This window comes from Sus scrofa, chromosome 16 (genome assembly GCF_000003025.6).
Source record: "Sus scrofa isolate TJ Tabasco breed Duroc chromosome 16, Sscrofa11.1, whole genome shotgun sequence".
Taxonomy (NCBI): domain Eukaryota; kingdom Metazoa; phylum Chordata; class Mammalia; order Artiodactyla; family Suidae; genus Sus; species Sus scrofa.
Window position 1 is genome coordinate 54666626 of NC_010458.4, and position 14753 is coordinate 54681378.

The 14753-nt window shown below is 50.5% G+C and overlaps 1 protein-coding gene across 3 annotated transcripts in view; it reads left to right on the forward strand.

Annotated features, from left to right (window-relative positions):
* SLIT3 (slit guidance ligand 3) overlaps nt 1-14753 on the forward strand; it is a 669892-nt gene that overhangs the window by 115090 nt on the left and 540049 nt on the right. For all 3 annotated transcript variants that reach the window (XM_021076955.1, XM_021076953.1, XM_021076954.1), the window contains exon 4: nt 1161-1232. In XM_021076955.1, coding sequence (XP_020932614.1) covers nt 1161-1232 — 72 coding nt within the window. The remainder of the gene's footprint in view (nt 1-1160; nt 1233-14753) is intronic.

Genomic DNA, 14753 nt, shown 5'->3' on the forward strand with positions numbered 1-14753 from the left:
TTCTGGGGCGTGATAGTCTGAAGATTCTGGGGTCAGGAGATCTGGGGACCCTGGTGTGCGCATCACGGAGCGGGCTTGAAGATGCTTGGACAGAGAGGCCTGGGAGCAGGCACGGGCTCTCCCTCTTGGCCTCCCATTCCTGGGAGAGCAGCCTCCGTGGAGACCCACCGTGGCTCACTGCCCTCCACCCCCTTGCCCGGAAACTCAGACGGCCGCCTTTTCTGTGGGCATCACGTCACCAAGGACCATGCTCAGGAGGGAGTCCGGCTCTGTGGGCAGCCTCCAACATAGGGCATTTGTACTGGGCTGAATTTTCCCCCCAGCCACACTGCACACCTAGACTGTGGTCCCTTCCCCATTGGGCACAGCAGGAACACTGCCCAGGGCCAACAGTACTTTTTAGGGACCCATAAAAATGGTTTAATGTCTTTGAAAATTAACAGGAAAAAAAAGAGTGTTCGGGTCAAAGTGAATGATATATAATATGAATATATTTGTTTGTATACCAAAAACAGTCATAAAATACAATATTTATTTTTTTTAATGGGGCGGGTACCCACTGAGGCAGAAGTGCCAAAGGCTCACGAAAGTCATAACACAGCCCGGCTCTGGTCCAAAGAGCCAGACGGGCAGGGATTCCCGTTAGTCCCTTAACCCACAGTGATGTGTCCCATCCTCTTCCCTGTTCCTGGAACAACTGCCGTCTAGTCCTGCCCCGCCCCGCCCAGCCCCGACTTAGGGTCTGGACTCTTCTCTCTGGTGTTTTATTTGTGTGTAGGGACCCCTTTCACATGTCCTTTCCATCCCTTGGCACTGGCTGCCTGGAGCCAGCGCGTCATGAGAAAAGCTCAAGAGCCTGTCTGAGGTTCGTGGGAAAGAATGTTGTCCCCAGTGAGTGATGTCTCTTCGAGGCTCGTGACAGCGGAGTGGCAGCAAGCATGCTGGGTTCGTACTCGTGACAGACCTTTGCCTTTCAGCCCCACCTTGGCCACAGGCTCCCTGAGGTGGAATATGCCGTGCACGTGCTGAGCATCCCACGGGGAAAGATCTAGAAGCCTCTTGATACCTGTCGATGGATGGATTGCAGGTGCGTCTGTGAATACTCTTGACCCAGTTTGATGTCCCCTTGACATCCTTTCATTCTTTTTTCCCCCCTTCAGGCGCCTGAACAAGAACAAACTCCAAGTCCTCCCGGAGCTGCTTTTCCAGAGCAACCCGAAGCTCACCAGACTGTGAGTAGAGTGGGATTCTCTTCTCTGCCTCGTGCTTGCTCGCCGTTGGTGCCGCGGAGAACGTGGTTGCCTTAGCGTGGGGTGCCCTGAGCCGCGTGGAGTTGGGCAGCGAGTCCATACATGTGACACGTGGAGCCAGGCTTCAGCGCGCCGGCCCCGGTGCTCCCCCGGAGCCTGCCTTTCACGCTCCCTTTCTGCAGAGATTTCTGCAGACATCAGCCACCTACGTGGCTGGCGAGGCTGCGGACCTGTGGTGGTGCATCTCCTTTGCAAAGAGGGAGAAAACTCCCCTTTTCAACGTGGGTGTGGATTTCCCTCGGGGAAATGCCCTGAGGCTGGGCTTGGAGGTGAATGGACACAAAACTGCCAGTGGTCTCAGGGGGGCGGTGGTTTGGAGTAAACGTTGCAACCTCACCGCCTCGCCGGCGATAAGGATTCCTGCCCTTTGCCTGCTTCCTGCCACTGCCAGTCCAGGAATCCTGGGGCTGGAGGTTTGTGAAGTTGAGGGGAAAGGAAAGGAACACCTCGACTTTTGCTTTGTCGCCGGAATGGTCTGGAATATAATGAGAGAAGGAGACTCGGAGATGCCTCCTTGTATTTATTCCGCGTGCGAGTCTGGAAGCTCCGGAGCTGGAGATGCACTTCAGGATGGGCACTGGGACTCGTGTATTGGGGGTGTTAGGCAAGTGCTAGTTATTGACAGTGAACAGCTCCATGACTTTGAACCTGAACGTCCTGCCGGCAGTGACGAGTGCACATGGTGGATGAATTGGTTGCCCAAGGCTTGACTTTCTGGCTGGAGCGACAGGTGTGTGACTGCTTAGTGGTCAGGCAGTGAGATTTATAGCCTAGCTTGGAGGACTCTAACTCTTCTGGGGAGCGTCCAGTCCAGTATGGTGGCCCCCCTCCTCCTTTCCATCGACTGTGTTTAATACCTACTTATGCAGCCCTCGGATGCATGTAGGTTCCAGGATGGATTGGGAAACAGGAAACACATGTTCGCGTGTGCATTTAAGAATGAGATCGGAATTAGGCATCTGCATCTCCGTCTATCTTTGTGTGTGTACATAACCAACGTATTTTCAAGGGCACTTTGTTGGAGCAAGGACAGACCAGTGCTGGCTGGTGTTTCAGTGGCACGACACCTTGCTTGCCTTCTCTACTTCGTCACAGTGTCCTCTCGCTGGCACTCCTGCTATCTCTTGCTAGACCCCCCCTGGTTGACTTTGCTAAATGTGGGAAAAAGTGTGCCTCCCTTCCTGTCCTTCCACTCTGAGTCCACCCTGATGGGCGTGAGTGTGCGGGCAGTGGCGTGAGCATCTAGCCGAGCTGAATAAGCAACACCAAGCAGGCATGCGGGGAAACCCTCTGGTTTTCAACTTCCTTTTCCCTGTATAGTTCTTTCTCTAAATGCTCACCTAGTTGCCATTTCCCCACCCAGCACTCCCCTGTGCCTTTCAACCTGTTTTGAGCTAAGCAATGCAGACTCTGTGGTGTTCATTTGAACCTCAGCGTCACTTTCTAAGCAAATGAAAGGTGTCCTTGGGGCTGGGACTGCTGGGCAGCTTTGCCGGGGTGGGGTCTGAGTGTTCCAGCTGCTGCGGCAGCTCGGGGGTTCTGGTTCTTTCTCCCCATGGCTATCAAGTGATGCCCATTTTATGCGCGGCTGCTCTTGATCCTGACGGAGGAGGAATTTCAGGCTATGATAACAGGTCTCGGAGATGCTGGGGGCCCAGCCCAGGCAGGCAGCACTGGGGCCACTTTCCAACTGGAGGGAGGTCGGGAGAGTCATTTTCCCTTCTGTGCCTGAATGTTAACAGTAAGCAGGAGATGCCCCCCTCACCAGGGAGCTGTAAGTGTCCGATGAGATTCCGGTGTGCATGTATTTTCTAGGATTTAAAGTTCTGTATGCATGTAATCACCAAGTTAACTATTGTTCCTCCTACAGCCCCCACCTTCACCACCTGTTTCTAATCTCCTTTCTCTGGGAGGCCTGAGGAAACAGCGAGCTGTCATGAGCCCTGGGATCTGTCACTTGGGGCTTTTGCTTTAAGCCAGAGAACGGCAGCTGGAAAGGGCAGGGGTGACGTCTGACTCATGTTGGTACCCATCCCTCTCCAGGTCCCTGGCCAGGCACAGTGTGACACACGTAGGCACTTGTGAATGGGTAGATGAATGAATGAATGATACGGGCCCAAGGATTCAAACAGGGAGCCTGGGTTCTTTAATGCACCATTCACTCACTCACTCACTCACTCATTTATTCCTTCAATAAGCTTTTCCCAGGTGCTTGTTCCAGCCTGGCCTCCATGACAGGTGTTGAGCTGCAGACATGAGGGATGTCCAGTTCTCCGAGTGCCCCGTCATGACACATTCTGAATGGCTGCCAGCAAGCTGAGAGCTAAATATGTGTTTTTTTCATTGAGGCAACTATATTAACCTAGGTCTGGGCTATAATCAGCAATCCCTTTTTTCTCTCTGGGCTTGATCTTTGATTTTTCTTAATGACCCTATTGTGTCTTTGTCTTATTTTGTCAGCCACTGCAGGGCCTTTTTGGAAGTAAGCAGGGTGCAAATTAGAAATCAATAAATGTGCAATCATGGGTGTGTATACATAGGCCATGGGCTCTGTTTTAAAAGAGCACTGACTCTCAATAGACACAGCGAGCCATTTTCCAGGGGATGCTGAAAGTGGATGCTGAGCGGCTGTGTCCTTCACCGCCTGCCATGTGGGAAAGATAGACAGCAATTCTAACACTCCTTTTCTTACTAGAGCTGCAGATGAGAACTGCTTAATAGTCAAGAATTGTCTGAAGAATCCCTTTTGGAAATGCTATGGTTGTATAATAAGACGTTGTTCAGGTAATGATAGAGAAGGGAAATAATATCGATTGAGAACTTAGGCTGTTATAATAGTACTACTGACTGATAAGTGACAGCAATGTGACTAAAATGAGTTTCACCCAAAGGGAGAATAGGTTAGTTCATACGCATGAGAAGGCCAGCAGTACTTACGGATGGCTTTAGGTATAGCTGGATCCAGGAGCAGGGTGGTATCATTGGGACCTTATCTCACCCCTCCAGCCCTTGGAACAGTGCACAGGATGGTGGACAAAAGCAGAAGAGTCAGAGGGAAGGAACCTAGCAACCACGGTAGAGAGGGTGTCCTCAGCAACCGTCCTGCAGAAAAGAACTGAGGGTCAGTTGCTTACGTTGGTCACGCATCCAGCTCTGAGCAGATTGCTGTTGCTGATGAGATGGTGTCCTCTGGTTGATCAAGTTTGGGTTGTGTGTCCATCACAGTTGTGTGGGGATAAGCGGGAGAATGGGTTTCCCAAAGGAAAGAATAATGCTCTTATCAGAAGACGGGGGAAAGAGATGCCATGTTTGAACAAACAGACGTCTACAAGTTAATGGAGCATCCAGTCTGCGCATTCCTCATGCTTTCACTGCATGGCTTGAATCCTCACGATAACCCTTCAAGATAATAATAATAATAATAATAATAATGATAGAAAACACTAAGTGCTGGGTGCTCTTCTGAGCACTTTGCACATAACTCGTTTGATATTGCTAACGATGCTGTGGGGTAGGTACTGTGATCACTCCTCTGCAGATGTGAAATGGAGGCTCAGAGGAGTTGGAGGATTTGCCCAGTGTCCCGCAGTAACTCAGTGACAGAACCGGAAATCAAGTGTGGCTAAGCTAATTCCAAAGCCCGTGCTTTTTCTCAGCACAGTCTTTGCAGAAAGACTTTCTGTCTTATTTTTTAAATTTTTAAATTTTATCTTTTTTCTTTTTAGGGCTGCACCTGCAGCATATGTAAGTTCCCAGGCTAGGGTTCGAACTGGAGCTACAGCTGCCTGTCTACGCCCCAGCAACATGGGATCCGAGCCGTGTCTGTGACCTACACCACAGCTCACGGCAACGTCGGATCCTTAACCCACTGAGCGAGGCCAGGGATCGAACCCACATCCTCATGGATGCTAGTCAGATTTGTTTCTGCTGCGCCACAACGGGAACTCCTAAATCTACACCTAAAGCTTAGAAGTGCTCATCTAACTTACAGTCATTTCACCAGGATACAGTGGAACCAGGAACAAAATGCACGTGTGTTGCTGCAGAGTTGCTTGCGTTTTCTACCCGGCCACACTGCCATGCTGTGTATTGTGGGGAGCTGAGGTCACGCTCAAAAGGAGGGTAGTGGACCTGTCACATATCCAAGTGTTCCTCTCCCGCCTTGGCTGGTTACCCACCTCCCCTGCCCTCAGACGCAGCACCCTCTGATTCCTTGGCATGTGTGTGTGTGTGTGTGTGTGTGTGTGTGTGTGTGTGTGTGTGTAGTATTGATGCATCTACCCGCTTGTTCTGCTCTCCTCGAGTGCAGGCCACAGAACCCTAGAGCCGGCGTTTGGGCATCTGTGTTGTCAACACTTCAGCGCCTGGCCAAGGCTTCCAGCTCTAGAATAGGTGGGGGTTGAGAGAGCCCCGCTCTGGGAGTGGGAGGGTGCCAGTCCTCATGCTGGCTCTGCCACCCACAAGCTGTGTGGCCCTCAGCACATTCCTTCACCTCTCTGGGCCTCATCTAAAGAGAGCGGGACGGAGCGTGGTCTGAGACCTGACAGTAGGTCATTAATTTCTCTTTCCGGGCCTCTCCTTCCTGCTCTCTCTGTCACCTATGTGTGGGGGCAGCAAGGAAGGATTTCTGGTTATTTGGCAGTTAAATGGTTAATGTTGCCGAAATTCCTTAGAAGAAGCCAAAGAGAAGAGGAAAATAGTAATTAAAGGTCCTCCGCCTTTCCCCGGATTAGGGAGCTTCGAAGGGGATGAGAGGGGCTCACGACTGTTTTGTTTTTTGTTTTTTTTTAAGAGTTTGACTTTGCCCCGTGAGGCCTCACAGACCCCCCCTGGATCCTTCTGGTCCCCATCTCCTGGGTTCAGGTCCACACAGTCCATTAAATATTTGGTAGCGGTTTAAAGCTTGTAGCCGAAGAAGCAGTTGTGTTTGCAGCGGGACACAGGCCCCCAATTATGCTCGGAGCTATTTGACAGATTTAAAAAATGCCACTGGGGTTAAACCGCTGCGGCTCCGTTGGGTCAGTGGCGTTGCAAGAGGCTTGGGAAGTTAATCCCCTGGCGGCGGCGGCGGCGGCTGAGAACAATGTGAAACGTGGCCAACCTGCTTCGCCCCGAGTCACTGGGGCTGCTGTCCTGGTGGCGGGGCTCCCCTCCCGCCCAAAGAGCTAAAGGCGGTGAGCTCTCGTCTCCAGGGAACCTCCTTCCCGCCCGCAAGCCTTCCTCTCAGCTCTCGTTTCCGCAAGCCTGTCCATCTCCTTCGTAAGGACCATCTCCTGCTCCCACCACGCAGCCACGTGCATCCATGCCCTGCATCCCCAAAGGATTAGGAACCTGCGTTCCGCAAGGTGATCTAGTGTTTCTTGGTGGCCGCCCAGTAGTCAAGCAAAGAGCTGGGGCTTTGGAACTGGACAGACCCGGGTTTGCTCGCTCCTCTCTGGTGACTGACCCTGGGCCAGGGACCTCGGCTTTCCCAGTCTGCACTCGGTTAGCGGGGCAGCAGGGACAGTCATCACAGCTCCTGTCTTACTTTGCCAGGGGCTCCCATCGAAGCATCTCAGATGGAAGGGCTTTCCCAACAGAACTTTGGTGGCTCGCCGTCTGGAACCTGGCAGTTTAAGATCACGGTGCTGGCAGGATTGGCTGCCCGAGGCCTCTCTCCTTGTCTTACGGATGGTGTCTCCTCACTGCGTCTTTGCGTGGTTGTTCCTGGTTCGTGCTTATCCTGGTGTTCTGTCCTCTTCTCATAAGGACGCCCGTCATATTGGCTTTGGGTGCCATCTGAAAGGTCACACATGACTTAATCACCTCTGTAAAGACCCAGGCTCCAAATATAGTTACATTCTGAAGGAGGAGGGGCCAGGGCTGCAACATATGAATCACCACGTTGGCATATAATCATTCCCAAGTGTGGAGTTCCCCATCACAGCTCAGCGGAGACGAATTGTCTAGCATCCGTGAGGATGCAAGTTTGATCCCTGGCCTCCCTCAGTGGGTTAAGGATCTGGCATAACTGTGGCTGTGGCAGAGGCCGGCGCCTACAGCTCCGATTCGACCCCTAGCCTGGGAACCTCCTTGTGCCATGAGTACGTTTCTAAAGAGACCAAAAAAAAAAAAAAAAAAAGTCCCCTGGTGCACCCTGCATGTCTGCCCTGGATCAGGTGCTCTGTGGACTGCTTTTGGGTAGATTCTCCTTCTGCATCTCAGGGTTAGGAGGTTAGATAATACATTATCCCCATTTTAGAGATAAATACACAGTCTGAGAGATTTAGGCAGCTTGCTCCAGGTCACAGAGCCTGTCCCTGGCAGCGTTAAACTTCACCCTGGGCTTGCCTGACTCCAGAGCCTGCCAACTCACAGCTTCCATACTGTAGTTATGAGACGTGAATAACTCCAGGGTCAGGCAGCACCTCGTGGAAGCTGGGTTGGTGGTCCAGTTCCTTTGTCTCTTTGAATGAGCCCAGATTTGGGGTGCGACTGGAGCCCTATACCTCTAGGTAGCACCTTGTGCTCCTCGGAGACCCTTTTGCAGCCACCTTAGCCTAACCATTCTCGCTAGCCTTCAAAGCATCACCACATGCAGTATGTGACTCCATAAGACTCTGTATTGATGTGAATGGGTGCTCTAAAAGTGAAAAACCGGGGGGAGAAAACCAAAAACCTTCTGGTCAGTTTTCAGGCAGAGTTGTTATCTGATGGGGTGAAATGATAATGGAATGATGGGAAAACCAATCCATCAGGACAGTGGGGACTTTAGAGAGCCTGCCTGCCTGCCTGGAGCTGGGGCCTGGAGACTGGTCCCCGCCTTGGGCCGGCCCAGCCTTCAGACACCGGGGGATGGTCGGCGAGACCAGCTTCACCATTGCAGACATGGGGTCACTTTTTCCAGGGGCACAGCCACCTAAAGCTCATGGAAAAAGTCCCTGCAAACTGGAGCTCCGGTTCCTCCTCTGCCATTCCCCCAGTCCCCAAGCACGGCACTGAGGCCAGCCCCCTGTTTGCTTCATGGCAGGCTTCATCACCTGCAAGCTGCATCATGTGCTTGAAGATGGGTTTAGCTTTAATCTGCGTGCAGACAGGTAATGGATTACAGCCCCCCCTTGGCATTTCTGTCGTGTGAGGTGCACTCTCTGTAGTGCCTGAAGCCAGAGCGAAGAAAGAAGGCATGGAAGGTTTCTGTTCTTCTCTCCTCCACTGAGCCTTTATCTGGCTGAGCACAGAAGCCTGTGGCCTTATGCACAGAGTTGAATATAGGACTAATACTTTGAATTGCCTTGTAGACTCAGACTGTTGAATTTCAGAGCTGGGAATAGAAGTTATCTAGGCCAGAGTTTTTCAACCTTTCTGGTGTATCTGAACCCCTGGGAATCTAGTTAAAAGGTGGATTCTGGTTCTGCAGATCTACGGTGGAGCGTTTCTCACAAACTTCCAGGTGATGCTCCTGGCCCAGGACCACACTTTGTAGAGCAAGGATCCAGACGAGAGTGATTCTCAAACTTAGCAAATAGAAAAAACTATCCCTTGAGGTCCTGGTTAAGATACTGATTTCCAAGCTATGTACCCAAGAACTCTAGTTCATTAGCTTCTGGAATGGACCTAGGGATTTGACTCTCTATATAGGCACCCCAAGTGATTTTGGTGTATTTCACAGGGCATATTTGGGGCAACACTGATCCAGTACAGCCCCTGTTATTTTATAGATTTGGGCGCAGAGAACGAACCAAACATCTCATGAGCAGCTACCGTGTGCTAGGCACCTTATGCACTTGCCATCTTCTTTGGTCCTCCTGCAGCGTAGATGTGTTTATGCCCACTCCACAGATGATGAAACTGAGGCTGGAAGAGCTTAACTGATGCACCAGGGATAAATTCAGGTCTTTCTGACCCCTAATTCTGTATATTTTTCTCTCTCTCTCTTTATATATATATATATATATATATATATATATATTTCCATATATTTTTCTGCTGTAGAATGTATGGCCTTTGTTGAAATACATCTTGAAAAATAAGTGGGGGGGGAGAGAATGAGAGAACCATCATGGATCTCTGAAGCTTTCCAGGTTCCATATTTGGACTTTTATGCTCTTATGAGCATATATGAACACATGCTCATAGCTGCAGTCTAGGATATTAAGACCTGAAACATTCAGAGAGGAAAATTGATAGACCGAAATGCATGTTTGCAGGAAGACCTTTCTAAGTTCCCTACAGTTGATCAAAGATAGAGTCTTTAGCCCTTTGGCCTGGCAGAATTTTCTAAAAACAGTGGGCAGTACTTGTACTTGAGAATGTTCTGCCAGCTTGGAAAGTTTTGAATTTCTTTTCTTTCTTTCTTTCTTTTTTTTTTTTTTTAAGAAAGAAAGAAAACCAAACTGTGACTTTACAATGCTTTGGAATTACAGAATATGCTTGTAATTTTTACAGTTCTGCACAGACTTCTTTGCCACATCTGGTTGATATTACTGGCAGGGATATATGGGGGAATAAACCATGGGCTGGAATGTGAAACATCCCACAAAATGAGTTTCTTATAGGTTGCTGCATAAAACATTTTGAGTCTCCCTCTCTTTGGAAGGGTGGCTTAAGTGATTTCATGGATTTAGTATTTTCTTTGGTTCGAAGGCGAGGGTTTTTGCTGCTCTGCTTGCTGGGGGTTCCAGGATGGTTTTCTGAGGATGTGTGGAAAGGGTTAACATTCGCGAGTCATGCCAGGGATCAGGGTGGGAAAAGCCACCCTTGAAGGAAGTCAGACCCACCCTTGGTGAAAAACCCTGAACACTAGTGATGATGGTGAAGCCCCAGGGCCAACAGAATTGCTGCAGAAAAAGGAAGAAAGTCGGGAGAAAGTGTTACACTTGTAAGGGTGTCAGGAAACCTCCTGAATCATAGCGCAGGAGGAGGATGCAACAGCTGATGGCAGGAAGAGCTCACGTCCTTGCAAAGCCGAAAACCTTAGAACATCGACATGGTGCTCTGTGCTGGATATGAAAACAGTGAGCTGGGAAGACCAAAAAATATCAAACACCCAGGCTGATACCTGGCACGTGGTCCCTTCCTGTTGAGGACATTTCTGCTCAGTTCCCAGGTGAACAACTGTGAGCAGGGACAATCCAAGCGTTCTTTGAACACCTACTATGTATGTGTGTCGCTGCCACGTGCTGGTTGTTGGAATGCTGTGTGTAGAATGCAGACGTGTCTCATCTCAGCCCAGAGGGTGTGAGCGTGGGCTTCTCGCCACCTGGCTCCTTTTCAGACCTCCTTGGCCCGGACCCACCTGCAGAGTTGGAAGCTTTCTGCAAAGGAGCATGTGCTGCTCTCAGCACCCTGTGCCATGCGCTGCAGTTGGCCCGCCTCGGCAGGGCGGTATGGCCCTCACCACGGATGCTCAAATAGAGACCGTGCTGTCCAGTGGACGTGGCCCCGTGCCAAAGATGAGAACCAAAGGCCAGCCTTCAGCCACACCCTGGGACCCTCATTCTCCTTACCTGCAGTTAGAAACCGTCCGGAGAATTGCACATGGCAGGGAAATACCACATTGTGTGTAGAAAAATACCAGCCTTTTGAGGTGGGCAGACCCCCCCGCCCGGCCCCACATTCTTCCATTGCCTGAATGATGCGACTCTACTCTTATCGAATCACCTCAAATTATTTGTTCTTGAATCCCATTCAGCATCAACAGAAACCTTTCGAAAGGGCCCAGTCATCTCTCACTTGCAGCCAACATTTGGAAATCTCTCCAGGGGACTTTGTTTCGTGTTTTAATTTGCTGTCCCAGAGGCTAGCAGAATTTCTAATCACACAGGCACACAAACGCCTATAACTTTGGACTGACTTCTGGCCGTCCAAAGGGCTCGGCCTCTTGGATTTTTGAGCCTTCCCGTTCCCATTTGTGATGTTGGCAGTCCATTTGCAAGTCTCAGAGGTGGAAGCTTGTAATGCAAGTGTTGACACAGTATTAACAACAGCAAAACTATGATAACACCGTAGTGTCCAAACCAAATAGGGATGGAGACACTGAAGTACATTGCATGCTCCTTGCCTGAATGTGGTATGTTGGACCTGAGTTTTTGATTCGGGGTTCACAACAATATTTAATGTTTTATTCATAATGTTCCCTTCTCCCCATCGCTCCTTCTCTAATTCCCCTCACCCTGCTTCTGGTAAGGTCGCCTGCATGGAAGCCTGACCTCGTCTTGATGGGCGGTGCCTGCAGTGTGGCCAAAACTCTGCCCCCCAAGGCTGGCGAAGTGGAGGGCTTAGCTCTGGACCTGATCGTCTGGCCTCCCATTGGCATGTCGAGGGCTCTGGGCTCAAATTGTTCATCAGTGAGTCAGCTTTTGATTGAACCAGACAGAGAACCAGGCCAACGTTTCTCCCAGTGAAGGAAGCATCTTGACTTTTGGAGGTCAGAGTGTTCCGTCCAGGGGAGAAAACGGATTTTCGAAGAGGTTGAAAGGGTAACCAAAGCTTGATCCCCTCCAACTCAGTTGCATTGAATTTGGTATTTCTGAAACTCTAAGCTATAGGTCAAGATGCTCAGAGAGCCCTCACTTCAAGAATTAAAAAAAAAAAAAAAAAAAAAAAAAAAAAGAACATCACCACTAGCAATAGAGAAGGAAAAGCTGGATCATCAGTATTACTAATATCACGGCCCTAATCACCTCCTCCCTGTGTCTCTCCTCCACCCCCCTTTTATTTCAAAAGCACCTGCACATACATATAACATACCACACACAGACCCGTAAAACCTGCGCTCCTGTGTGAGAATCCCCGACAGATAAATGAAGGTCCCTTCCAGGCTGCTGAATCAGAGTGCACATAATTTCACTTGAGTGCCAGATACTGACTTTTGAATTAGCTCAAATTATTGAGCAACACTGTGAAGTGATAACAGGGTCAGGGAAGTGGCAGCGGTGGTGGAGAGGGGAGACGCTTTGTCTCCTTGGCTCATATAATTGGTGTTTTGGGTACCTGGAGATGGTGGTGGCAGATCTGTGTCAGAGAGAGCAAGTTATCCATGTAAATGTTTTCGAGTCTCCAGAGAGAGCTTCTCTTTGCCCTGGAAGAGCTGCGCCTGGGTCAGGCTTCTGCCCAAGACCTTCAGGGGCTTGCATTCCATTTGGCAACACAGAGCCAAGCTTTATCCAGCACCAGTTCCCAAGGGCTCAGCCAGCGAGCGGAAATATCTTGGGGAATCATTGGTGTGGCTTCCCCTGCTAATGCCGCTCACTGCAGAGCCTCTTCCCCAGCAGGTGGCACTTCCTTTATTTCAATGAGGGGGTGGGAGACCGAGGCCAGAAAAGCAGCAGCAGAAAAGACTAGTTGTCCAGGGAGTCCCCTCCTCACCAGCTTCTCCCCAGGTGAGAGCCGTGGATTGGGGTGGTGAGGCGACTGGGTAGAATTTGCCACCATGCATTACCAGTTGTCCACCACCTCCCATCTCTGCTGCCACCACCCTAGCGCATGCCGCCAGCCTGTCTCCATGAGGTGACAGCAGGGACCTCCCCACTACATCCTCCAACGTCTACTTGTGTTCCCTTCCTACCCACCGTCCATCATTCCCCCAATTAAACCTTCTAATGCCTTCACATCATCCTAAGAAGAAACCCCAGCTCCCACATTATGCAGTCTGGCCACGCCCTTCTTCCTGGGGCCAACCTAGGCCACGCCCCCCACCCCCACCCCCACCCCTCTCTCCCCCGGGGCCTTCTTCCTGATGCTCCAGCACTCTCATCTCTTCTCAATCACGGCCCTTGGCCTTGCTGTTCCTTCTGCCTGGAACACCCTGACCCCGGATGGTGGCGTGGCCAAGTCTCTCTTGCAGGTTGAGGTCCTGGCTCAGACATCAGACCCTCAGAGGGCCTTTCCTGATCACCCTCCCTCCAGTAGTGTCCCTTCCTTACCAGTCACTGTCTAGAACGTGACCCAGTTTTATTTGCTTCCTAGCACCACCCACCACCCGAAAGTCTTTAGCTCATTTATGGGTCTACTTTCTGTTCTCACATCCCCCAGCAGCATGCAAGCTTCCTGCGAGCAGGGATTTTGTCTGTCGTGTTGCCCCTGCAGGTGCCCCCCACTGCATCTAGCCCACGGTGGGCTCTAGGGAAGTGGTCTCTGAAGAAGTGAATGAGAGAAGGAACTTACCCTCTCCATAGGCTGCTTTTTCCTCGCCAGATGCAGTCAGAGGCAGCTTCTGGTCCAAACCTGCGCTCCCTCCTCATTGCCCTGAAAAATCCCAAGGTGATATTTAACAGCATATATGCTCACACTTGCACACGTGTGGACACGCATGCGCGCACACATTCAAGCAGCACACACACAAGAGTGCGCATCAAATGAACGCCCTGGACTTCTTTCTTCAGCGTTTAGCCTCTGTGCATTTCATTCTTGGCAAGACAGATAGCTTGGGTTTGAAAAGCAGAAGGGCCCCACCCCGGGGTTCCGAGAGGACCTTCGTCGGGTGAGTCTGTCCGCCCACAGGTGGGCCATGCAGCACGGAGGTGAGGCAACTTCCAGGGCCGCTGGGGTGGGAGTTCCTCCGCCCACCAGACAGAAAACAGCCTGTGCCAGCATCCTCCGCCAGCAGATGTGAGCCAGTGTCCAGGACTGAGAGCCAAGGAGGGGATGCTATTTTTTTGATGGTTATTTCAAAGAGCTGGGAATAATATTCTGTGATCCAATGAAATGAACAGATAAACTGTGTTTGCTTCATCTCCAGGCCTCATTGACTTTTCTGCTTCTAATGGGCAGTGAAAGGAATTGTCTAGCGATTGGAAAGCTCAGTTCAGGGGAGGTTTTCCAAAAAAAGAGACCTGTGGGAACTAACAAACACCAAATCCAAGTGTGGAAAAACAAAACAAAACAAAAAAAATAGATGATACTAATTTACTGAGCACTGACCTAAACCTCCAAATTATTTTTTTTCCTCGATCTGAGATCTAAACCAGAGGTTGTTTGAAAGACATCTGGTGAATTAGTCCAGACCTGAAGCGAATCATGTCTTCTAAAATAATTGAACCAGAACCACACTGGAACATCAGAACATTAATGTTTTCCAAACGAGCTGTCTCTGGGTCTCTGGCTGGTGTGGTTACAGCATCAACCCACTGTTGGTTCCGCTTCGCCCCCACCCAGCCCTCTGCCCCGACCCCGTCATTGCGCCTTTTTTGCAAACCGAGCATCCATCAGCGGTGGCGCTGCACTGCGCTGGGACTGCCGTCTGTCCAGACTCGCTCTACCGCTGCCCTGACAGGGAGAGATGCTGCCGTTCGGAGCGACTTGACCCACTCTCTTCCCTTAATTCCATGTCAGGAGGAAAAGAGGGGGTGTCTTTTCATTAGATGAGGGGGGGGAAGGGAAGGTAAGATGGGGAGAAAGGAAGAAACCCTTAGAATCAGGAAGAGAGGGAGGGAGAAAAAGAAGAGCAATAACCAAAAAGTAAAC